The 26,042-nt window shown below is 44.8% G+C and overlaps 1 protein-coding gene across 1 annotated transcript; it reads right to left on the bottom strand.

The window, feature by feature from the left end:
• Positions 1-845: 845 nt before the first annotated feature.
• LOC103066505 (discoidin domain-containing receptor 2) lies at positions 846-24,431 on the bottom strand. Its single transcript, XM_007420599.4, has 17 exons — positions 24,152-24,431; positions 16,672-16,807; positions 15,498-15,600; positions 14,594-14,822; positions 13,542-13,689; positions 12,776-12,881; positions 10,411-10,597; positions 9,973-10,219; positions 9,767-9,871; positions 8,662-8,822; positions 7,648-7,843; positions 6,147-6,391; positions 5,841-5,962; positions 5,142-5,339; positions 3,975-4,209; positions 2,913-3,062; positions 846-2,044 (listed from the first exon to the last, which is right to left on the bottom strand). Exons 2-17 carry the CDS (start codon positions 16,736-16,738, stop codon positions 1,895-1,897), a joined length of 2,649 nt encoding a protein of 882 aa, XP_007420661.1. The 5' UTR covers positions 16,739-16,807; positions 24,152-24,431; the 3' UTR covers positions 846-1,894.
• Between the last annotated feature and the right edge of the window lie 1,611 nt (positions 24,432-26,042).

Raw genomic sequence — 26,042 nt, 5'->3', positions numbered from 1 at the left:
GTGCATGTGACCTGTTGGAAACAACAGGCAGTTGGGGCCACAGAAGAGACAAGATAAAGTCGTCTTCCCCAGTATCAAGTTCCCCAAACTGATTTGCATCCCCTTGATATTAATTTTAAAAAAAACCAAGAGCCAAACTGTTTGAATAATGTGTCAGGTTTAGCCCTTAAGGCAAAATCTCTTAAGACAAGCATGACTGCTACTAGTTTCACAAACACGTCCAGGTAGCTGGTCTCATCAAAAGTACGCTGACGGTTTCCCATCTGGTCTCCCGACCAGATCCAACCCTGTTTAGATTTTCCAGATCAGCTGGAGTGAATAGGGTTGAATGGTTAAACTATTTAAAGAGTCATTTTCCCTTCCCCAAGTTGAAAATGGTAGTTCTGGAAGAGAATGTTTACAAGAGATCTCTAGTGAAGAATTCTCAACATTTCTACCAAATGTCAGTTCCTCGGTTTCTCTGGGAGAATGGGGTTGTTTACCAAAGTGTTATGCCCCAGATTCGCTCAGTTATTATTTTGTGTAAATAACAATAGCCTTTGGTACCATACGGAAAACAAGACAAGTTATAATGATGATAAAGCTTGCCACACATTAATTTAAAGTCACAGGGGCTGGTTGAAAAGTGGAGAGTTTGCATGACAGACCCCACCCCAAAATTGTGCCAAATGGGATTTTCTACAAATTTGGATCCTTCCCATTATTTGGGGGCAAAGGACACATTCAGGACAGTTGAGTCTTCTTTCCCTTCTGCCAGATCCATCTTGTCTGAGTCTTTCTCAAGATCCCTCTCCCCACCCAAAAAACCCCCAGATTTTCAAGCTTAATCACAATCGGCTAGAAACTTGGTTGGCTAATTTTCAAACTTTTTTTTTAAATATAAAAATTAAAGCAGCAGATGTTTAAGGCATTTAAAATAAAAAAGGGACAAGGAAAGGAAAGGTAAGGTAGGCTGGGTGAAAATGAAGTTGGCGAGATGTTCTAAAGTTGACTATGACTTCTTTGGTGCCTTAACAAATCTCAGTACAGCATGATTTGAACATCAGTCCCTTTGGGCTACAAGACATCAACTTCATCATACATTAATCACAGTGTCAGCTATTCCTTCATACAATAACGCCTCCGCCCATCTGTTGATATATGGAAGACCTTCCTTTGACCCTTAGCATTCATTTTTGTTTCATTCTTCTCAAAAGTAGTAAATCCAGTGTGGGAAACTTCACACGTGCCTCCTTTCGGTGAACCTGCAGTCACAAGTATCCATCAGCTCCCCAAATTGGATTGAAAGATAGACAAACGGGTTGGTGGTCCAACTGAAAACAGTGTCTGCCCCACGGGATGCACCAAAAATGGTTTTTAGGAAAGGTGGACAGACATCCCAAGAACTTGACTATTCCAAAGAGGTGGAAATTATTATTTTTTTTACATTTTGGAGACAGTGCATTCTGTTGATAGCTAGGAAGGAAGGGCAAGGCAGAGGCAAAAGATCCTCTCAGTATTTCAAGGAAGGAAGGCAAAATTATTCCATGAGATGTTGGTTTCTCAGCCTGGTGGAATTCTTAATTGTGGCTGAGAAAAGCAGCAGCTTTCAAGGTGCCCCCACTGAGAGGACAGTACAGAACATGGATTCTCGCCGAGGCAATGAAGTCACCTCAACTTTGGGCCATAATTCTTCTCATGCTGGCCACCAGCCACATGATGAAGAGGCCCCATCACGTCACATCTCAAAGAAATCCCAAGAGGTAACAGCTTCAACAGTTACTTCACTTGTTTGTCTGACTTCACCTGGTCTTGCCCACAGGAATGAGGGAGTCAAACAGAAACTTGAGAAACTTTGGCCCAATCAGAGGCAACCCAAAACAACAGTGGTCTTTCAACAGTGTCTCTCATGTTCTCATATAGGTCCAATACTTCCATCCATTTGTTCAATGAGAAACAGATGGATTGCTTCAAAGGTGGGACGATCTTTGATGTCTCGGCTCCAGCATTTCATCATTAAGGAAAACACAGGATTTGAACACAGAGGTGGCTGAGACAAATAGGCCTGTGGGCCAGAAGAGCAGAGAGATATCAGTGAGTAATTTCCTTTTCATGCCTATTCTTGATTTATTTCAGAAGGGCCACTCACAATCTCCAACAGCCTTCCATGCAGTTAGAGAGACAGCCAAAAGAGATGATTGAAAAGGACGGAATCCCAAACTGGAGAGTAATTGGCATGAGTGACATTGAATTTTAAATACATTTAACATGTAAATGAAATGATGTCAGATTTGGGTTTTTATTCCAATATCTAAAAACAACAGTTAGAAACTGTCCTATCAAAATTTGCATCCTGGGTTTTTGCACCCATGGGCTGCAAAACTCCAGATGGTTCTCAGATGAGGGCACAGAGAGAGTTTTTCTGAACATTCTGGCTACCATCTAGGGGCCCTGTGGAGTACTACAGCCCAAATATGGTAGCCAACCTTTTCCATCAAATGAAAACAGCCAAGTTTTTTTGTTTACAAATACACTTGAGGAGTGCGTTATGCAATGGAGAATTCCACAGTGATGGGATCAGAACTGAAAAGGCCCCATGTCCCTTGAATCAACCACTTAGATGGACCTCAAAGGCTAAGGAGTCTAATGCCAATGATCAAGCTTATGGTTATGTCCTTTTTTTTTTTTTTCAAAATCTTCAACAATTTCATATGACTGGGCTATACATGTATTAACTGAACAATTTAAAACAGCTTGGAAATCACCATGAGGACATAGACTGCTGCTGTGGTTCGAAGGCAAGGCAAAGTGGCAGCCAACTTTGGCCAACTCTCTGTCCTTTTCAGCAACCCAGGAAGACCCCCCAAAATCAATTGGTTTAAGTTATGTTAACTTAAGTTATGTTAACTTAAGTTAAGTTGGAGTTATCCTACCTGCCGGCCTTGATCTCGGAAGAATTCCCCTGTGTTCTCAATGACCTGTTCATCAGAAAGCCAGCTATACGGCTGCTCTTTGCATAAGGTGTACATTTCCCACAACGTCACCCCAAAGGCCCACACGTCGCTGGCAGTGGTGAACTTGCCCTAAAGAAAAACCAACCGCAGGTGACTGAAGGCCTCTATCCATTCAGGATCATGCGCATTACCATTTGAGGGGCTGCTAACTTCTTCCTTAATCTTCACCAACCTGGTCGTCCTCCAGGTATGTGGACTTCAGGTCCCTAATTCAATGTGGCTCTTGCTAAGAATTGCTAAGCTGATGTTCACACATCCAGAAAGAGCCTGAGAGAGGTTGTTTGCCCTGGAGATCATATCACAGTGAAAAGAAAGGAAATGAAGTCTGTTCTGTTGCCTGCTTTTCACCAATTGGCTGTTAATTAGCCTGTTTAACCCAGATTTCAGACTGATTTAATAGTAGTGTAATATCCTCTTTCTTGAAAAATCCTGGAAATTATCATTCAAGAAAGATACTGATCTCACAAGGACATTTCTGGACATGCTCAGTTACATTTCCCAGGAGATTCTGGGGAGCAGAACTGTGATTGTTGCATTAGCTAAAACTCTGAAACATGTTTAAGCAGGTGGGACTATCCGTTCCTTCTCCATCTTTGTTTCTTGATCATTTAGGAGGTGGATTGCAACTTCTAAATCCCTGCTTCTTTGGATATAAGCAGTTTTCAAAGTAAAGTGTTGTTGCTAACTTTCTAAACACAGAGATCTCAGAAAAGGGAGAAGGAGAAGGGATGATGACGAAGATGATGGAGAAGGAAAGAAGGAGATGAAAATGGGATGATGATTGATGAAGTTGATGATGATGGAGAAGGAAAGAAGGAGGAGAAGGAGAAGGAAGTAGAGGAGAAGGAGAAGGAGAGAAGGAGAAGAAGGAGAAGGAGAAAGGAGAGGAGAGGAGGAGGAGGAGAAGAAGAAGGAGAGGAGGAGGAAGGAGGAGAAGGAGAAGGATGCAGCTTTAGTTGGTCCATTATGCCATCTTCTTACCAACAGAATACTTTCCCAGGCCATCCAGCGGATCGGTAACACAGCCCTGCCTTGAATCCGGTAATAGTCACCACTGTACAGGTTCCTGCTCATGCCAAAATCAGCAATCTTGATGGTGTAGTTATTTCCAACCAAGCAGTTGCGTGTGGCCAAATCCCGGTGGACAAAGTTGAGGGATGCCAAGTATTTCATGCCAGAAGCGATCTGAGTTGCCATGAGCAAGAGTTGGAGGCAACTGAGGAAGAAAAAAGTCAATGCAAAGAATGAAGGAAGGAATCTTTCCAGTCTCACTGATCCCTGTCATCAATGCAATAGCTTCTTCCACCAGGTAGATCGTCTCAGATTATATAGACCTCCTGGTTTCTTGCACAAAGACCACCCAAACCTTGCACCCAAATGATAGGCTTTTAGAGGAAAATATGCAAACATGACTATCATCTCCCCAGAGTCCTAAGAAACCAATCCAGAAGTCGATCCTTAATTAACATTGAGAATTTTGGTGGCAATGAATAGGGATGTCTACAGGTAAACTGGAGTGGTGGTGTGAAGCCCAATCTCTTGTTCAAAAGTGTGCAGTGTAGAGCACACTTTTTATGCATATTCATTTGTTTCTTCGTGGTATGCGTAAGGCCTCCCAATTCAGAACAACTCTGGGTAATGTACAACATTAAAAACAGATAAAACCAAAGATGATAGTGATAAAGAAGAATCCAAATACCCCCATGAATAGACAAGAGCACCCTAAACAACCCCACCATCTGAATTCAGCTCAGAGCCTGGGAGAAAAACCAAGTTTTAAGTTTTTTTTTTAAGTCAAGGGTGGGGTGGGGGCTTATGAATCTGTGTTGAGATAAAAATGCATGCTATAAGGGGAGAACTAAAAAAAACACCTATTTTAAATAAGAGTGTATCGGGTGACTTATGTATGGATTTTAGTGTGGAGTTCTTCATTTCCTTTCCAAATTCCAACAGATGCATAAATGGAGCTTATGGTTGGAAGTGAATGGGACTGAAATGGACAGCTTTGTCATTCCTCGTGATGACAGAGCCCCTCTCCTAAACTGGAGGGTGTTGTAAGATCACAAGGGATGCGTTTCTGTTTATTTACACGCCCGAGTATTGCTATCAATTCTGCTTTCGGCCACCTCCTCTCTTCCCCTCCATCACCTGACACAAGGAACGTTGCTGGAACGTGTGAAGGTGCTCCTACTCTGCCGTTGCAGCAGGAACTGGTGGAGGTCCCCATTTTCCATGTATTCGGTGATCATGCAGAAGGGATCATCTCTTACACACACACCCAACAAGCGGATGATGTTTGGGTCATTCAATCGGGACATGATCTTGATCTCTTTCAGGAAATCATTCCTAGGAAAGTAAAAGAAGAATGACAGAGGGCCTAACTTTCTGAGCTGTGTGGTGGGGAGAAGCTGATAGACCTCATTATTGTTCCAATTTTATGAGAAAAGAAGCATATTTCTGTTCAAGGGTCAAGCATTAAGTTAATTGACACATTAAGTTGGACTCCAGCCTCCTCTTTCATGCAACAAATTAATTAAACAATTAATTAATCCACTTCCACAACCACAATTAACGCAATCACAACAGATGGCTGTCTCGGCTCTGCTTGATCACATCCAGTGAAGAGGAGTGATTACTCCTCTTGATTATTGGTTCCATTGTCCAACTGCTGAGGAAGTTTATCCTATGATTAAACCACCATCTCCCTTCTTACCACTTAGGACCATTTCTACATGTCTGAACTCTAGGGTGATAGATGACAATGCATAGTCTTCTAAGTGACGTCTCTTCAGGTCTTTGAGAGTTTTTGCTTAGAGTGAGCAGGCCCCACTTCCGCTTGGTACTCACCTGGCTGTCTTGGTGACATCAGCTCTCAACATCTTCACAGCCACCAGAATTGCCCGGCTGGAACCTTCTGGGGAAGTGCGGCCCAAGAATTCCAGAAGACCAACAGCTTCACACAGGTGGACCTGTCCATGTGAAGGCCAACCCACGAAAGCAACAGTTAGACTAAGCTACAGAACATCTGCAAAGTTAACCTAACTGAATGGTGGGCAGGCCAATGGAATGTGCTACTTCTCCTTGGGTTGCTGAACTCTGTCTGAGAAATGAGGTACACCCACCTCCCCAAACTGCCCTTCTTGGTATACCCACCTCCCCAAATTGCCCTTCTCCCAACTTCTCCTTGAGCTGCAGCTGCTGCCGCGGAAACTCAGCTATGGAAATGTCCTTCTTGGTCAACGAGTCAACAGTGATGGCTGGCACAGCGTATGTATTGTTTCCTGTCACCCCTTGCAAGTTGACGATGTCTGTCTCGGCATAGTGGGGAACGTTATTCTGGAATCCCTGGTGAGGGGTGCACTTGGTGAGGTCGGGCTCTGCATAATCACCACTGCAGGCTGAAAAGCCAAAGGAGAAAAATGGTTTTGGACAAACTTCATGCCTATCATTCCATACGATCTATCTGGGAAGTTCGGCTTCCACTGTTGGACAAGGCAAAGAGAGTTTTAGAAAAAGATACTGAGAGTTTTAGAAAAAGATACTGAAGGCACTTCCAATCTGAGGAGCTACCAAGGTCTTCCTTAATCATCACCAACCTGGACATCCTCCAGGTGTGTAGATGTTCTGATTCCTCTATAAAACTTCCTAAACTTTCTGATACTGCTATAAAATGCACCTGAACTTATTTAGATATTTTGACTGCTGATCTACGTCTGGTTGTCCCTTCCTGGCAACTCTTCACACATATAGAGTCGCTCAAGCTTTTATCAACAGTAGATGAATGTTTGGAGTCGGGGTGAGGAAAACCCTGCCCTTTGCTTTGGCTGGGGATAAACTGGCATGGATCAGCTGGTTGTTTAGTTGTTTGGTTTCAGTTTTTGGAGCATGTCGGTTTCAACGAAAGAACTACCTTGGAATGAAAGGTTCTTATTTGTAGAGAGTAAGGAAGATGACTTTGACAGAGATCTGCAGATTCTATTGCCTAGGAAAAGGAGCTAACACATTTTTTAATCAGAGTTGTGAGATTCTGTTATGATAGCCGATCTCAGTAAAGGTAGTTTTAGTCTTCCTGAGGGGTTGATTTCATGGTTTGGTCTACCTAGTGGGGCTGGCATCATCAAGGTTCATGCCATTGCAAGGCCCAGAGAACAACTTCATTTGATCACCTGGGCTGCAATTTTAGCTGGTAACCCACTGACCCAAAGAAGCAGAAACAATGCTGCTCAAAAAGCAGAAAAAGAAAGGAGGTACTTGGAAGGGAAAAACTGCAAGAAATGGAAAAGGAAAAAGGAGGCGCTGGAGAGATCAAGTTCTGGTAGAAAGTGGGGAAAAGAGAGACCTTGGCCCTCTCTGGACCTGAGTGGTGGCTGTGGCCCTGCCCTGTGCAAATTACTCAAGGAAGTGTGTGAAAGAAAAACCATTCTCCATCGTAGCTTTCAATTAGAACAAGATCTTGGAGGGAGCAAGCATTTTCTTTATCTCAGCTGCTCTTAAGCCACTCTTGTGAAGGATGCTAATGGCTGAGTAGGGCCAAAGCAAGTAGAACCGTGCTCTGGAACCTGTAGTTGTCCCCAATGCATTCACACTCCTCGCTTAACCCTAAACTCAGGTGGAAGGTGTTGTGCAAACCTAACCCAAGTGGACGCTTCCCTACCCGAGTCTTCGGCGCTTTGAGATAACTCTGGCAATTTCTGGAGGAGGGTGAGAGGCTGATGGTATTCCAGATCCAAGGGGAAGACTCTCTCGTAGGTGGGGTTGGTCTGGTGGATCTGCGTCTGACCACGGACAATTCTGGAGCTATAGAAAGACAGCCGCACTGTGGCATCCTCTTCCAGGATCCGCCGGGGAGCCTAGGGGAGGAGAAGCTGCTGAGTTCCCAACATGAAGAACAAAACTCTGTTGTTTATGTAACCCAGAAAATCTGTAACAGGAAGCCTTGGTGTGTAACCAAGAAGTTCCTCATTTGGGGATAAAACCTCCTGATTAATTCAGGAGACAGCCAAGTTGCAGCTATCTGGAACCCATACCCTTTAAATTTTGGGTTGGTGCCTTTTTCCTATCAATATTTTATTCAATTGTTAGATGCATAGAAACAGAACAAAAGGCTGGGTCTGGAACTGGAGGTGTTAGATGGGAGGAAAAGAAGGTTAAGAAAAAATAGAATGTTATTATTCAGAAGAAGCAGGTAAGCACAGATCTGTTCCATCTGAATTACCTCTTCAGTAGCAATCAGTGACTCCTAGGCATTAAAAACTTAATGGGCTGAAATGGGCTGAAATCCCATCAGCTCTCCGATTCCTGCAAGATATTCAGTGATCCCCTCCCACTCCAAGACCTCATGTAATTTGGTGATCTTGCAAAATTTCAACCATTAAAAATGATAAAAATTGGGGAATGGTAGGACATCTCATCCTCTCTGAATTCATCCAACCCTTTTGGGAAATAATCCTATAGGTTGTTGTGACATCCCACCCACCCTCCTGAAGAAGTTTGCTTCTTTTGACCCCACTGCTTTACAGGATGAATTAGTGCTAGATCTAGAACCCATGACCCCTTCTAACCCATAAGGGCAGAATGCAAATTTGAGAGATCTTTCAGAGAACAGCTAACCACATTGGGAGTCACTCCTTCCCTGAAGCTTGAAAAAGTTCTAGGGGATGCACGGTACCGTCTCCAGATGCTTCTGAGCGTACTGCCTCCATAGGATGGCAATGATAACCACTAGGAGCAGAAGAATGATGGCCACCAGGCAGCTGATCAGACTAGAAGAGTTGGAGTCCTCTGTCTTCTGCTCGACCCTGGGGCTGATGGAAGATAGGATGGTGCTCCCTGTAAAGTAGGTTCATGGTTGATCAGTCCAAATCAATCAACTCTGGAATGAAAGTCTTGGAAAGAGCTCTTCGAATTCAACCCTATCCTCAGAGCAGAATCAAAATCAAACCATCCCCAGCAAATGTTGATCCTTGAACCTGGCAACTTATGTGATCGTTGGTTCTACTCTTAAACTGCTTGTAAGGCTACAACAACGGCTTTTAATTTAAGGCTCCATTCTATCCTGCATTCTGTAATGGATCTGAGGCAGGTTCTTCAAGGGATCCTTCTGTATGGTCATTTTAAGATAGACAGTCCCTAGGGAGACCCACGGAGCCCTGTTACTATATATAGTGGGGCACAACAAACCCTCTTGGAGTTTGGGTGTGGCGTAGAGTCCAAAATTAGCCCAGAGTTACTTATATTTATTATTCTGTTAATATCAATCTTTTTTCCTGAGATTTTAAGGTATGTACAGTACTTGAGGGTCTCCCTAGTTTTATCCCTGCAACCCATAAAATAGGTGACAGTGAGTGATTTGCCCAAAGTCACCCAGGCAGCTTCACGCTCACTGCTTTTCCCCCAGTGCAACTCTAAGCTTTGATTTGCTTAACTGGGGTTTAATGAATAAACCACAAATAAACCACACTTCCACACCAAACCACAATATGCCCCCAAGCGCATACACGTTGGCTGAATGAGTTGTACAAACAAGGCTAATTTTTGTTGTTGTGGCATTTCATTTTAGGAAACTGCTCCTCCCCACTCTGTAGTCCAGAAGATGTTGGACTACAGGTCCTATCATCATCTCTGGCTGGCACAGCCACTGATGGGAGTTGTAATCCAATGTATTCAGGAGAAAAGCTGCCCTTAATTCTACGCAGGGTGGGAAGTGACAGTACTGGTCATCGTGGTACTTGGCAATGTCACTTTTACAAATCATTTTCTCCCTAGCTTCTTACCCCAAGTCCCTTCTGTAGCGTTCGGTCCTTCTGATGATGGATACGTCTCTGTGGTGCTGCTCCATGTTGAAGTGACCAAGATTGGATCAGGAGCATCCATATTGACTGGAGAATTGAAAAGTGTGAAAAAAGGCATTATTTACAGTCCTAGCCTGGGGAACCTGGCAGAGGAGAAGGGTTGTTAACAGTTGGTCCTGGGTATTCACCTGATTGAAAAGAGACTTCGCTTATCATCATCCAGGTATCAGCAAAGTAGAAACGGCAGAGGATGGCTTTGCCCACGTGCTGGTGGAAGGGGACGGTCACGAACCGTGCGCTGGGATTCTTGTCGTCCAAAACGGTGTCTAAACCTACAGGTTGTGGGTCCCACTCGGCAATCAGCCGCGGCTTGAAGAGACATTCCACCCTCTCAAAGATCTTCACCCCTTTGGAAAACATATTGTTGCAATGGACCTGCAATTCAGCAGTTGTAGGGAGAGAAAATGGCAACCATCAGGTAACAATGTTTGTTTTCCATTACAGGAAGTGGTATGCCACTCTTAAATATTTATGTGCTAAATGTAAACCTGGGGGTGTAGGTGCTTACTCAACCTGGCTTTGCAGAAATGCAGGCATCAAAAATGTTCACCAGGAGAAGGTTCTACCTTCATGGAGGTGAAGTTCCTCTGGCGGTCAAACTGGAACTCCATCTCCACGACGCCGTTCCGGAAGCTGTCGTTCCTCCAGCCGACGTAGTCGTAGCCTGGCCACACGCGGTATTGGTGGCTCTTTGTGAAATCATCTAATCCCAGGACACCGTCCGTGAGCTGGCCCAGCCCACCATGTAGGAGCCTGACACGAGAGCATTTCTCATTCAGAAGAATTCTTGGAGATGCCATCTAGGTGATAGGTTGGAACTTTATGGTTTTCTCCATTTCCCTCCCAAAATATTCATATATACTGTAAATATATGTATATAGTTAAAGGGTAACACGGGGCTCAAAAATGGATAATCGCTTAAATATTAATTCACCTGTAAAATTCAGTCTCATTCCCATGGTGATGTCACTTAAGTTGGATGAGGCTTTCACTGGGGTTTGGATAAATCCATAGAGGACAGGTCTATCAAGGGCTATTAATTTTGATGACTCCATGTTACTTTCTAGCTGAGGGTGGACTATCTCTGAATTGCAGTTGCAAAGGAGCAATGGTGGGATAAGTGAATGTTTCCATCTCCTGCTTGTGAGACTCAAGAAGTATCTGGTTGGCTACTATGAGAAACAAAATGTGAGACTTGGGTGGGCTTTGGGCTCATTCAGTAGGGTTCCTCTACATTTATATTAAAAGGGAATTGGATAATTCCATGGAGGATGAGTTTATAAAGGACTATTGGTCTTGAAGACACCATGTTACCTCTGGGCTGGGAACAGCTGATTCTAAATGCCAGTTACAAAGGATCAATGGCGGGAGAAGTGAATGTTTCCATCTCCTGCTTGTGAGCAGCCCAGGGGCATCTGGTTGACCATAGAGAGAAACAAAATGCAAGACTAGGATGGACCTTGATTTGATTCCACAAGGTGGTTTATATTCCTACTCAAAATGAAGGGGGTGAAAAAGCATCCAGTAACTTTTCAGATGTAGATCCCTTGCTCTGGATCTCATCATCTTCAACTGCAGCTCTCTAGGCATTTGACTGAACCTAGAGAGAAATTCTCCTGCAGAAGTCTTTAGCGTACTTTATATTTTATACATTTTATACCCCCATGATCTTTGTTAACTTCAAGGGTTCATTTGCTATTTGCCACCACCAAATTTAGGATTTCCCACCTTCTCTTGTTCATACTTTGCTGATTTTATATTTCATTTCAGGTCTGTAAACTGCCCTACCATTTTTAATGAAAAGCAGTATATAAATTCTAATTCTAATCATAAGAATGAATGCAAGAAATATATATTTATGCAGCAATATACCCTTATGCAGCAGCTGAGGGACATTGGGTTTGGGAGAGAAAGGAAGAATTAAACTCTTCTCTCCCCAAAACTGGGCAAACTTCCCCCAGAAAGTTATTTACATGACAATAAAAATGTGCATTGCCTTCATTCTTATAATTGGCCTCATGGCCATGTTGGCTCAAAACTGGTGGGTTTTTTTTTTGTATACTGTGTGACTCATATCCTCTGCCAGTGACTAAGAAGGAAAAGAAATGTAAATGGACATAAGCAAATTTTGTTAATGCTCAAGGGTTATACAGATAGGGAAACATAGTTTCTTTGGAAGACGCTTGCTTTCTTTCTTTTAAACAAAGACCACACCCCAACAGCTATTTAACATCTATTCTGTACCTGTAGAATTGCAGATGGTGTTTTGTTTCAGTCATGCAAGTTATCTATCTGTCCACCATCAAATTATCTATTATCTATTATCCATATCTATCTCTCAATTATCTATCATCTATCTATCCATCCATCCATCCACCCACCTACCCACCCACCTACCTGTCCGTCTGTCCAAATATATATCTGATCAGGGCAATAAAGGATGAGAAAGGGACAGTGAGAGAAGTGTGGGGGGGACATTGGACCTTTTAAAGCTACCCAGAATCTTGCAAAGAAGTCTAACAAATGTATGATCTCCCATGCTTAGATGGATCCACAAAAACTTAGATGATAAATGTGTGAGTATTTAAAGTGTGATTTAAAGGATAAGCTCCTTTGTTGGAGGACAGGTAAGAGAACAGAGAGAACCAGAGAACCTCATGGAACTTGAAGGAACCGATAGATGCATGACTGTGATTCAGAAGAACAAGGAAATTAGTGACCTTTAAATGGTGTTCTTGCCTAAGTTTCCCGGACTGACAAAAGCTTCAGTTGTAACAGATGAGTTGGCCTTGAAGGTGCCACTGTTTTGTTTTTGTGTGAAAAAAACTAAGACAGCTGCCCCATGGGAAACTGACATTTGAGAATGTTGCAACCATTAATGAGAGTAATAAATAGGGTGACAGGAAGATGTTACCCTTGGCCCCTTCTTACTTTCGTTCCTGGTAACCATCATAGGTTGAGTCATTCAGATAAATAATTGGATTGCCAGGGGCCGCCATGATTTCTCCTTCAGGCATGCTGTAGGACTCCAGCCCATCTAGGAAAGGAGATGGCTGAGTGTCAGAAGAAGGACACAACCTTTCCACCTACATGTTTTACCAGAGCTCCTATCTCCATTTCTCCCATCCTGTTCCCAGCACATCCCAAAAGCTCATCAGACTCATTGGCAAGTCTAAGGAAGTTGACAGTTTTTCAGTCTACACCTGAACTGAAGAGTCAACAGCTGTAGAGCAGCAGATTTATGGAATCCACGGAGGTCTGCTAAGTTCTGCTGAGAAGGTGGCACCATACCATCCATTGGCCAACAGCATAATGGAGAATCAGACAGCCATTCCCTCTTCTAGTACATGCAACATCTTTTGGAATGGTGGAAGACCATCTTTTTTGGCAATTGATACATTTGGAATCTTGGGAGGGTGTCGTGGGCACACTCACAAAATGGTTACCATACAGGAGTGATCTAGGTAGCTCCTGATGGAAAGGATCAGTCACAAGTCTATTGGGGGAAGGCCCGGAAGCATTCTTGAAAACTGAGATGCTATTAGATCATAATTTTTCTAAACTACAAGAATGTTTAAAACCTAACAGGTGGACTGTGAGCTAGGTAGATATAAAGGAAGATGAACGTTGGCACACTGGTCCCCGTAGGCATCCCCCTGCCATGGAAGGCCTCCAGAGTCAACGTGTTAGTCCTTACCAGACCAAAGACAACCGTAGAGTTCTACTCTCATGCAAACGGTCGTGGGCTGCTCAGTCACCGGGATCACTCGGATGTAGCGAGCAATGATGGGCGGGCGAAGATCTTTCAGAACCACCTCATACGTGTCTGTGTTGCCTTGAATCACCTGAAAGGGATTTGGCCATCTTAGAGGCACCGAACCTGGAGAATTGTGAATCTTGAGAAGGGGATGTATGGGTAGTTTTGGGTCTACCTGGTTGGGACAGCCTTGGTGAACCACAAACCTAGCTGGAAACATCTGGGAAGGTTAGAGAAAGCTGCTGTGAAGATCTCAAGCAAGGATTTGGCTGTCAGCTGCTGTCTGAGAACTTTTTCAGTGGAGACAGCTAGGACTAAATGGGGAGGGGGGGCTAAGTGCGTTTTAAGATGTAAGAGAGTCTACATTAGAGGTTGGATGACATTTTCCCTATCGCTACCATTATTTTGTCAGTTCCTAATGCCAGTAACACATCATCCTCAAATCAGCCTTCTCTTAGATTGGTTCAACCCTTGTGCTACTGATCCCCTGTGGCTGAGTGAGCACGACAAACTAAGCCATAAACCCTGGTTTACAAATCACAGCGGTTGGATTCTCGCAATATTTATTTGTTCCTTAACCCAATTTATGCGGCCACCCATCTAGCCAAAAAAATACGCTGAGACACAATGAAACAAACCACACTATAGCTTAGGGCAGTTGTAGGAAGAACTTTACTAATTCCTTCCCACAAATATATTAAGTTACTCTGGCTTCTATTTTCCAGTCTCTTTATACAGCATACGTTCATAACAGCTACTATATTTGCACCAAGACCTTTACAAACAGATGCAGAGAATAACATAAAGGCAACGCAGCAAAGGATTTGTGGGCAAGAGTAAGCAGAGTTTGGAACTCATCTGGATGAGTAACCAATAAGATTTATTCCAACCCCCCCCCTTTTTTTTAATGAGGTCTAATAGCATTTGAAGATGTATCTGCAGGATTCAATTTCTCTTTCTCTTCGCAACCACTCCAACCATGTCTCACCCACCTGCCTGTTCTGACGATCTTTCCAAGAGAGCCACCGCTCGCCGTTACGACTGTAGTTGATCCGATAGGCCCGGGCAAACTCCTTCCCGGTGGCCCGGGCATGCCGTCCTTGTGTCCCCACCAGCGTGATGAAGTACAGTTTGTGGAGATCTATCTGAAGGAACTGCACATCTTCTGGTTGCAAGAGACCCGCTGGACACCAAGCTCCATCTCCTTCTTCTCTGAGCAATCTGAACATGCATGTGACAGACAGAGATGGAAGTGGGGAGTAGAACCCATAACTCAAAGACCAGATAAGCAAATTTTCAAAGATAACTTAAATGAGGAACTTTGTGGAGCAAGAACTGAGCTTCACTGCTGCCTCTACATACTATAAACCTGGATACTAAAAAGACTATTTTCTGGACTCACACAATGCATTGGCAAGGTTCATCCAACCCACTAACCCAGAAAAAAAACAAGCCAATATGAATATTAACCTGGCTCAGTGTGGGTTGCGATGTCTTTAACGGTCAGCTCTTCAAGTTAGACCAGACTAGGAAACCAATGTCATGTAGGTCAATGCTACTTTGTTCTAAAGCTACAATAACAGAATCTTGCAAATTTGAATGAGCTTCCCTCCTCCTTCCCTTTATCTTCCTGAGACTTGGGAGGGACCTGAGACATTTTCTCACATTGCATTCTTGCTTTGGACTCTGACCTCTTTTATCTGACCATTGCCTTGGTAGCGGCTCTTCCACCTGTCCCTCAAGGCCATTCCCTCTTCCCTCTACCTTAATTAACTTGATTAAGTGTGTGCATGAATGCATTGCCCAAAGGGGGAAGGCAAATCCCCCTTCTCACATGGGCATACCCAAAGTGTTGTACCAAAGCCAACTTTGGGGAGAAGGAGAAATGCCACGCACCGGGCATACTGTGGTCCAGTTGAATCATACCACTGGCTGGAAGCAGTAATGTCCTCATCTTGGATCGTTCCTTCATACATTCCCAAAGGATACCGGCATATTGCTGAAAAAAGGGGAGAGGTGGGAAGGGTACAAGGTTTGCGGTGATAAAAAGGTGAAGACCAATTCGTCAAAGCTTTTTAAGACTGATTAAAAAATGCTAAATTCCCTACCTTTAAGCTCAGTGCTTATTTTCTCAGCTTGCATGATATGGTGGAGGATGTTAAAGTGGGAGCTAATATTATTCAAATGTGTTATTCCCCCCAATACTTACTAAACATGCATTTTACAAATATGAATGTTCTTAAGGACTACGATGTTGTGGAAACATATTGTCTTACAGTATCAAGCTAACAACCTAGTCCAATATTCTATCAAACGTCTTGTTAATCCCATCAAATCAGCATGATGACTGCCCCGCTCACAGAACAGATGACACAAGCTCTAATATGTCCTTTTAATGCCATTTCAGGCAGTTCCAGCTTTTGGGTTCTGGCCAAGTACAATCTATCAATATGTGATCCTATCCGGGTAACAAGCAGGAGGCTATTTGGGGAAAACACACACACTATATAAAAGCAGAAGATAAATCTAGAAGCTTTCTCCTGATGTTTAGAAACTGACCAGATGAAGTTTGTAAGAGGTGGTGAAATTGACTCACGTGGATTCCCTACAATAATATCCTCTCTTGTGAAATTAACAAGAAAGAGCGAAACAGTCCAGAGACAGCTTAGAATAAGGAGCAATTTTCTAACTTGGCTTTTAAGGGACAACCAAGAATTGCTGCTGTCGCTATTTTTCCATATTTACATCAACTGATCAGGAAGGAAGGAAAAATATTTTTTATGTATTCAGATCTGGAGACAGGAAATTGGATTCAACAAACACGCATGACAACCATTGGCTGGGTATTAATCCACAAATTCTGATCTACATCTAGATTTACAGGATGAGGGCCTTCTGCTTGCATCACCAACACTGCAGAAATGGCATTTTGGAAAATGCAGAACTGCCCATAAAATGTATGCCCACTTTTGTGCAGACTTAAAAACATTGGTGGGCTGAGTAGAAATGGTTTGGGAGATACTTAGAGCTGGGGAAACGGGGCATTCCTGTTGAGTTAGAAGGTTCATACCAGGATTGACTTCAGACCCTGGACATGGTGAGAATCCAGCCAACAGCAGAAGGGGTAAGCAGAACATCCTTAGCGAAGGTCACCTGGGAATCCGTTGGGTGGCTTTGGGGGTTATCAATCACTGCCATTCATGTTTCTGAAAGAAGAGAGAAGAGACTTGATTTGAACTAGATTGTCAGGTTCTGCATCAGCCTGGGCACACTGAACCTTGTGACTCTCTAAGATTCAGAAACCCAAGAAGAGGGACTTTGGGCTTAGAAAGTGCCTATGTTGCGCTAATCTTTCCATGCACCATTCAATCAACGAAAGGAATAGTGTTAGCATTTCTTAGGAGGTGAAATTATGGGCAGCCCCCCGACCTTTGTAGCTGATCAGCATTTTGATCAATCCGTGAAGGAGGAAGTTCATGGAGGTCCCATGTTCAGATTGAGAAGGTTATCCTCTCCACAAGGGCTTTGAGGATCTTCTCTCTTCATGGCAGGCTATGGTTCTTCTAACTAAGAAATTGACTGCAGGTGTCCTTGGGTTGCCCCTCACAAGGTTGGAGAAAAAAAATTATTGGCTCAAGAAGGGAAAAGAAATTTTAAACATTCTCTTCGGTCATCCCAACTGCTTCCAAGAGAGGTAGTTTCTAGGGTTGGGAAACGGTGTGCTGGAAGTGAATTGGGGTAGAGTTAAAGATCTCATGGACCCCAAACCCATCCTTACCCTCCTCTGAGCCCTGACACAGAGGCTGGGTTGAAGGTCCAAATCACCAGATCAGTCTGAGCTGTAAGGGCTGGTCTGTGAATGGCCTAAAATAATTCCATGCTAAGAATTAGCTTCACAATTCTTTGGGGCAGCTAGAGAGAAGTTATAAGGTCAGTCCCTAAAATACCCTTCCCAAAAGGAGCTCCAGATACTTTGGACTCCAAGTCCCATAGTTCCTTTCTAGCAGGGTCATAAGATTGGGGATAGCCATCATGTCTGGAGAATCCAACTTTGAGGAAATCTTCCTGAACTACGGTTAAAAGGCTTTTGTTTTGTTAAATGGCATGGAGACTTCTACTGAAATGGTTGCATCAGCTGTTGTGGGATTCCTTTCTTGGCAGTGCTGGGTTTCCAGGGGTATACTGCTTCCGATCATGGAGGATCCATGTTCTGACTGAGAAGGTTATTCTCTCTACAACTCTCCCATCCATCCATCCATCCATCGCAGAGTTATTCTACTTTCTTGTACATGGAAAGAATGACACTTTTCAAAACCTATTACCTTTTCCCACAGTTATGCTTGGTTCTTTTGATAAACGGCCCCACGCATTATTGGATCAGAGAGAGATGAACCCTAACCCTAACCCTAACCCTCACCCAGGCCCACACAGCAATCACAGCTTGCTGAACAAACACTGGCTAGAGCTTCGAATCCCTTTCAATGCTCATGCTTCAGCTCACGGCAACAACAAATATTATCCCGGGGGGATTTAAGTTTCTGCGTCCTTCCTCTCGCCTTTCCCCAACGCTTCTTAACACAATGGAATTCCTTTGCCTGGCTGTCTTCTGGGCGTGCAAACCTAGCCCCAAACTTCCGTCCGAGCTGAGTTTGCAAGGTGAAAGCAAAGAGTTCAGCTTCCTGCCTAGCGCCCTGATAGCCTAGCACAAAAGCGTTAAAATTCTCCTTGCCGGGGGCCCAGGGCGGATCCTATCACTAATTGCTAACAGCTGGTAGAACCGTATATTTAAAAACCGTATTACAGCAGAACCGCGGTGATAGCAGAAGGCAGGCCAGGACAGCGTTGCCAAGGCCAAAAGGCTGCTCCGAACTGGGGAATCACAAACACCCCTTGCAATGTGGAAAGAATGCCCACCTGCTCTTCTCATCAACTCCTGTCCCTCTACTTTTCTGGTCCCCCTCTCGGGCACAGGTAGCCGCGCTCTGATGGCCATCGCGTGCCACGCTCCCTCGCCTTCTTGCTCATGCTTTGCACACGCGTCAGCCTTGCACACATCTCCTCCCCCAGCTCAAGTCCTCCTTGGAGGACTATCTCTGGAAGGAAGCAAACAACGAGAATCCCACCATCTGTCTGCCTTCTGCTTCCATCTTCAGACCCTTGTTGGCTAACGAGATCCATGCACGTCCCCAACTTTGAGTCCCTCGTACGAATGGTTCGTTGGCATGCGTGCCGCCCCGTGCCCCCATTTCTCTGGATTTTTCTCCACTTAGAAGACGCCGCGTGTTTCTCTTCGAAAATATCAGCTTCTCAAAAGGAGAAGAAGCTGCAGGCCCTCCTCTACTGATGGGACCCTGCAAGTTGTCGAAGCAGCAAGACTCTCCATCAACTCCCATAATGCCCCACAAGGATGCCTCTCCAGAGGTATTATGGGAGAATTACAGGGCAGCAAAATTCAGCTGCTGGCTGCATGGGGCGTTTGAGGAGAGGGTGGAAAAATAAAGTAGGACAGGGCTAAAACAGCACCTCTCCTAGCATCTCACCGAAGAAAACTAGGACATGCTTTCAGGAAACAGTCCAAATTCTTGCTCCGTTGCCATTCTATGTGGCACTGATGGAAAATCTCTGATCCACAAGCCGGATTTGGCCTGCAAGGCTTCGATATCCGGCCTGCAGAAATCTGAGCGGAGGCACTTTCCGGACCCCACCCCCCTCCCCAAATATCCTGTCTTTCACAGATAGTTCTAGGCAGGGATATTTTTCCTCCTCCATTCCCAAATTGCTGCTTTTCCCTGAAAAAAAAAAAGGGCAGTGTAATCCATGACTTCATGCTGCTCCCAAGATATTTCTAGCCCCTTGGCCGATAAAGGGTCCCCACCCTCCTGTTGGCTGTAATGATTTGCTGGAAGGGCTATCTGCTGTTGATTTTTAAAAAAAAAAAAATAACAGGAGGAAGATTAACTCAGAGGATATACCTGAGAGGCATTAACTGTCCTTTCCTTGGGCTATTATTCAGATTAACTGATGTCACTAGTTTTTGTATGCTTCTCTTTTTTGTTTATAGCAATCGGATTGGTTTTGCGACTTACTAAATTTGTTGAATCCAGCTAGTGGCTGTTTTATATTCTATACTTTTCATTACACTAGTTACCTTAGCTTAGCTTTTTAAAAACCCACTGTTATATTTTTGTATTTATGCAGTGTTCATAATCATATTTTAAAGCTAAGGTGGTCCTTACTGGATGGGTTGTAAACTCTGTTTTGTTTTAATTCCTTCCTTCCTTCCTTCCTTCCTTCCTTCCTTCCTTCCTTCCTTCCTTCCTTCCTTCCTTCCTTCCTTCTCCCATTCATCTGTCTGTCTCTATTCATCTATCCAACAGCAGCCACAGTGTATAAATCCATATGTGTTAAAATGCATTGGTTGCCCACCCTTATAGAACATATCAAGAGACTTGAATTAATCCTAGTGACAAACCTAAGAACTCCTGTTACTTACTCCCCTCCAACCAAGTTTCCTTAAAAGCAGAATGAAATTTATTGAAATAATTTACCAGGAACAGGAGCCCAAACAATTGCAAATATTGTTGGTAGAAAGAGACATTTGGCTTATTTCTAAAACACATTGTTGAGTCCCACCCAATATCATGCAATCATAACTCTTCCTTTTGTTCCCAGTTCTTTCACGTACATGTACACACACACTGGTTTGTAATTGCCCAGATTATGCATGTTGTCTGAATTTAACCACTTCCTAATCAAGATTTTCACACAAAGCCAAGAACACAGGTGCATACTTTTGTGAATTCTCACATCTGTACACTTATATTACCATGTGGACATCCACCCTAACATTACTCCTGAAAGAGAATCTAGCTCCACTGAGCTGATTTAGGATCCAAAGTTTTCCAGAACGCTAATCCCACCCCAAATCTGAAATGATTTGCTTTCTCAAACAGTGCAGAGTTCTGAACCTTGGTGTGATATGGTTGTTGGAATGCCTCATTAAGGAAGGTTACATATATTCACTTGAAAGAGAACATGCCCCCCCCACCCCAATATGAACCTTACATGGGACTTCTAAATTTTCTGCTCCAAATATTGATGCCAAGAAAACTACACAGATCAGTCACCAGGAGTTGAAGAACCTTCCTTCCTTCCTTCCTTCCTTCCTTCCTTCCTTCCTTCCTTCCTTCCTTCCTTCCTTCCTTCCTTCCTTCCTTCCTTCCTTCCTTCCCTTCCCTTCCCTTCCCTTCCCTTCCCTTCCCTTCCCTTCCCTTCCTCCCTCCCTTCCCAAAGTCAATCCTCCTTCCTTCCTTCCTTCCTTCCTTCCTTCCTTCCTTCCTTCCTTCCTTCCTTCCTTCCTTCCCTTCCCTTCCCTTCCCTTCCCTTCCTTCCCTTCCCTTCCCTCCCTCCCTCCCTTCCCAAAGTCAATCCTCCTTCCTTCCTTCCTTCCTTCCTTCCTTCCTTCCTTCCTTCCTTCCTTCCTTCCTTCCTCCCTTCCCTTCCCTTCCCTTCCCTTCCCTTCCTCCCTCCCTTCCTCCCTCCCTTCCTCTCCTCCCTTCCTCCCTTCCAAAGTCAATCCTCCTTCCTTCCTTCCTTCCTTCCTTCCTTCCTTCCTTCCCTTCCTTCCTTCCCTTCCCTTCCCTTCCCTTCCCTTCCCTTCCCTTCCCTTCCCTTCCTCCCTCCCTTCCCAAAGTCAATCCTCCTTCCTTCCTTCCTTCCTTCCTCCCTTCCTTCCTCCCTTCCTTCCTCCCTTCCCTTCCCTTCCCTTCCCTTCCCTTCCCCCCTTCCCCCCTTCCCCCCTTCCCCCCTTCCTCCCTTCCCAAAGTCAATCCTCCTTCCTTCCTTCCTTCCTTCCTTCCTTCCTTCCTTCCTTCCTTCCTTCCTTCCTTCCTTCCTTCCTTCCCTTCCCTTCCCTTCCCTACCCTTCCCTTCCCTCCCTCCCTCCCTTCCCAAAGTCAATCCTCCTTCCTTCCTTCCTTCCTTCCTTCCTTCCTTCCTTCCTTCCTTCCTTCCTTCCTTCCTTCCTTCCTTCCTTCCTTCCTTCCTTCCTTCCCTTCCCTTCCCTCCCTCCCTCCCTTCCCAAAGTCAATCCTCCTTCCTCCCTTCCTCCCTTCCTCCCTTTGAATATTTAAACCTTAAGTCAGACTTGCAGTAGTGAGACCATGGCACCTGTCCTTAAAAGGGACATGGAGAAGCTTGAGAGGGGACAGGACATTAAAGGGTTTGGAAAATAAGTCCTGCCAGAAAGGTCCAAAAAGCTGGGTTTGCCTTGTAAAAGGGAAGCGCGAAGGAATCTGCAGTGCTGCCATTGGGAAGAAGAGGTGGCCCTGTTTCTAATGAAACTGAGGATGAGGACCAACAGACTGAAATGAAAAGAAAGAAGACACTTTAGGAGTTGAGCTTTAGGAGGAAGGTCCTGATGGTAAGAGCTGTTAAGGTTTGCCTTGATCAGTGGTAGACTTCCCCTGACTGGAGATTTGAAAACAGGGATGGTTGAGTGGATTCCTGATGGATTTAGATGATCTCGAATAAGCTTTCCAGTTCTTACAATGTGTGGTTCTTTGGGGTGCAGTCTGAAGCAATCTCTAAGGGAAAAATCCAGCCTTTGATCCAGTGTGAAAGCTGAGGTGATCTTCACGCAACCCACTTAACGCGGTTTCTGAATTCCCCATTTTCTGGCTTTGCACAAGGTGCTAAACTGTAAACAAGCCTACTGCCTTGACCAAGTCATGAAAACAGACCCCAAAACAGACCAACGATAACAATCACATTATGATGTTGGGTGAAGAAGGACTGGTTTGTTCACAGATCTGGCTAAACTTGTTGTATGAACACAGGAGAAGCTGTTGCACTTATTAAAAAGAAAGACGGAGAGAAGGTGGAAAAATTGGGGTAGAAATTGACCAGTCACAAATTTGGAGTCATCCCCATAACTCAGGAGCAGGAATGAAAGCATCACATTCCATCTCTTGATGAAAACGTTTCTATTCTCTTAATTGGAGCAGATGTATGGCCTCTCAGGGTTTTCTTATTCCCCGCCAAGGCCCCCTCCCAAGCTGACATTAGAGATCCATTTCGCTCTGTGTGTGTCTTTCTCTGTGTTGTGTGGACAGTTAGTTTACTGCCAAATAGAAACGTTTGCACTGTCCTTTTAACCCCAGGAGGCAGATGAGAAGAGAAGAGAAAACCAGGTGAGTTCTCCATCAATAGAGCCTTTCCCACTTGGCCCAGAAGGAAGTCCCAGCAGGAAGAACTCAAGCGGAAGTTTTATTATGTTCTTCTGAGCAAGAGACTCAACCCCCATCACCATGTTTATGACCACACTCCCATAAGATTGAATCAGCCCTAGTCTCTTGTGCTGGATTGACAGGATGGGCTCAGCTTGGGGAGAATTCGCCCGAGTCACCAAATCCTAATTGCCAAATCACTGCATTGATCAACATTAATGCTAACCAAGCTTAGCATCTTCTCTGAGAGACGTCAGCTGGGAGATCATCACACAATCAGGTGAAATGTGTTGTGTGAATGCCACTGTCTAGTTCTGGATTCTCTTCCTAAGCAGCTGGACCCTTCTAGGAAAGATGGGGAGAAGAACTGGAGATACATCCTTTTCTAAAGCTTCTAAAATTTAGGGAGATGTGTTTTCCCCTTCCGTGCCTCAAATTGTGAAAGCTTGGCACCCCGTGACCTTGGCTGGCCCCTACTGCATTCTGCATCAAGAAAGCAAGGAGGGGTGCGATGATGATGGTGATTTGATTTTGGGCCCACGAACCACACATTAATTCCCCAATACTGGTGAGCCTTCATTGAACAGCCCCATGTTGTCGCAAAACCTTTGCACATCTTAGCCAAACATTATACAGCCTCTGCCTCTCCTGACCCATGGACACCAAAGTGTGAGATTATGATCCCCATTAGCTAGAAGGCAACATGGGAGCTGTAGTCCAACCCATGTGGGGGTCATGTAATTGGGGAAAGTTGATGCATTTCTTTCTCTTCCTTGTGAGTTTTCACCATTTTGCAATTTGGATTCGTGGGGTATCACGCCCCGCTCTCATTCTCTCATATTTGGGTGAATTGTCCTGCGTCTCTGCCCACTGCTGAAGGGCACTGTTTTGTCCTTCAAACTTAAAAAAAACACCCCAAATACTTTGTTCCTTCTCCAGTATAGAATTGGACCAACAAAAAGTAGTCATTCTTCCTTCCTGGAAGCCAGAAACAAGGGAGAGGCATCTTTATACCCTTCCGGCCACCCATGGGCCATGCCCTCTGCTTCCCCCTCCGATGCCTCCATGGCACAGATGTCAAAAGCACCAGGGGGAGGGAGGAGGTGGTGAGGCCTCGTGGTCCCGGAAGAGTGGCGCATTGCCGAACTCGACAAAGCCAAGGAAAAAGTCTGCCAGGGAGTCAGAGAGTGGAGAAAGAAAGAAAGAAAGAAAGAAAGAGAGAGAGAGAGAGAGAGAGAGAGAAAGCAAGCAAGCAAGCAAGCAAGCAAGCAAGCAAGCAAGCAAGCTCGGAGGAGCGTTCAACGCCCGCGCAAGAGGCCTTACCTCCCTGGCTGGCTTAGCTGTTGTGCCACCCCCGCCATGGTGGGGTGAGCCCAGGCGTTTTACCGCCACGGATCCAGCAGGGCTCTACTTCCCACCATCCTTTCTCTTGGCGAGCAACTTTGAAACTTGTTACCGAGCAAGACAGCTCCTCCTGGTTGCTCCGTCCCTCCACACGGGCCCTGGAGACTCGTCTGCTTCTATGTCACTACAGTATCTATGGCAACTCCCTGACGGAGGCTGTGGAAAAGAGCAGATGTGTGCGTGTGTGTGTGTGTGTGTGCGCGCAAAGCCAAAGGCTGCCTTCTCCTCTGCTTTCTCCCCTCCTCCTTCCTCTTCCACCCCCTCCTGCTTCTCCCACTGTTGTTCTGGCCAGACTGGAGGCTGGCCAAGCGTTGCATGCAAAGAAGGAAAACCACAATGCTAAGAAAACAAGGGGACCAAGGCGGCGGTGGGGCAGGGGGCGGGGAGATGCACTTCACTTCCCCCCCCACCCTTCTCCCCTTCCATGTTGCTGACCCTACAGAAACGGAAAGCCGCACCACAGGCGCCAATGGGCCGGCGAGTTTGCGGCTCCCACAAGGCGAGGAGATCGAACCTTTGCCCTTCTGTTAGAAGCTGTGGGTCACCCAAGAGCAGTTCCTAGAAGTGCGGGGCTCAGATATATGGGGGCGACCACCATTGTCGGATGGGGGGGACCCATCAAATGTCTGTTTTGCAAACATTCTTTGGGGAGAACCCTTTCTTGAAAAATCCTCCTCCTCTTTCTTTGTTTTTGCTCTTGGGAATACCTTTTTAGGTTTTTTGGGGGGCGGGGGGTTAGCATGAGTGCCATTGTTCCCATCCTTTAAGTTTCAGCTCTTTCTCTAGGATAGAAGTTGAACTTTGAAACTCCGTGACTTCAGCAGGATGTATCCCCAGCTAAACGTGCTCAGGATTACACCCTAAAGATCTGGCGGAGTTAGCACAACCCACTGAACTGAATGATTGAATTCAAGGCGTTGGGTTCAGAAAACTCAACAAAGCCCCACCACCACTCCACAGCCCCATCTAAGGTTATTTATAGCACTTAAAATATAAGCATGCATGCTATTTTATTTTCAAAAGCCATTTCCCAAATGGCTGAAATAATGATGTGAACAAATATGTTAGTTGGTTTCGTTGATTGCCTGTGAGAACCTGTGAATCGGTTCTGAAGCATCTGCTCGGTGTGTTCCTTCTGTATTTCCCACAATGTTTCACAGGCAGAAATAAGAGGAAATTGATAATAACATGTCAAGACCTACTGCTTAATTCCTCGGTTACCAAATTATCCAGTCCCAAACTCTCTTGATTTGTTCCTTTCAGACTACAACTCCCATCTTCTTCACTCAATGCCACTAAGGAGGTGGGGTGACATCACCCGCTGCACCTGGAGGACCCCAATACTCATCTAATCCTCAGCAGTAGTTCACTGAGAAGAAGAAATGCAAAATAATTCCTCCATGAAATCTTCAGGGTATGACTTTGAGTGGGTCAACAACAGGACAAAGATGAGTGGGAACAAAGAATCTGATAAAATTTTGCTTTCCCTTAGCAAAACTCTTACTTATTTCTTAAAAGACACAAGCTGGATGGGATTATAGGTTTTTCCTTCCTTTTAACAGGAAAAATAAAGAAGGGCCATGTGCTTACAATGATTTGAGGTTCTCAATATTTGTAGCATTTCCCATGGCCACCATCAGGAACCTTACATGGCTCTGGTCAAGACCCATACTTCTTTCAGAGGCTGTTACCAGATGTTTGCTGGCTACCAGCTTGGCTAGCTTCAAAAAAAGGGTTGGACCAAATCATGGAACTCATGCAGGTTAATGGCTATTAGACGTGATGGCAGTGGGACTCCTCTGAAGGCCAT

This window comes from Python bivittatus, unplaced genomic scaffold (genome assembly GCF_059951505.1).
Source record: "Python bivittatus isolate LINGU-HERP-01145 unplaced genomic scaffold, Pbiv_v1 ctg000160_np1212, whole genome shotgun sequence".
Taxonomy (NCBI): Eukaryota; Metazoa; Chordata; class Lepidosauria; order Squamata; family Pythonidae; genus Python; species Python bivittatus.
The sequence above is the reverse complement of the archived record's forward strand: the minus strand, read 5'-3'. Positions and strand labels throughout refer to the sequence as shown.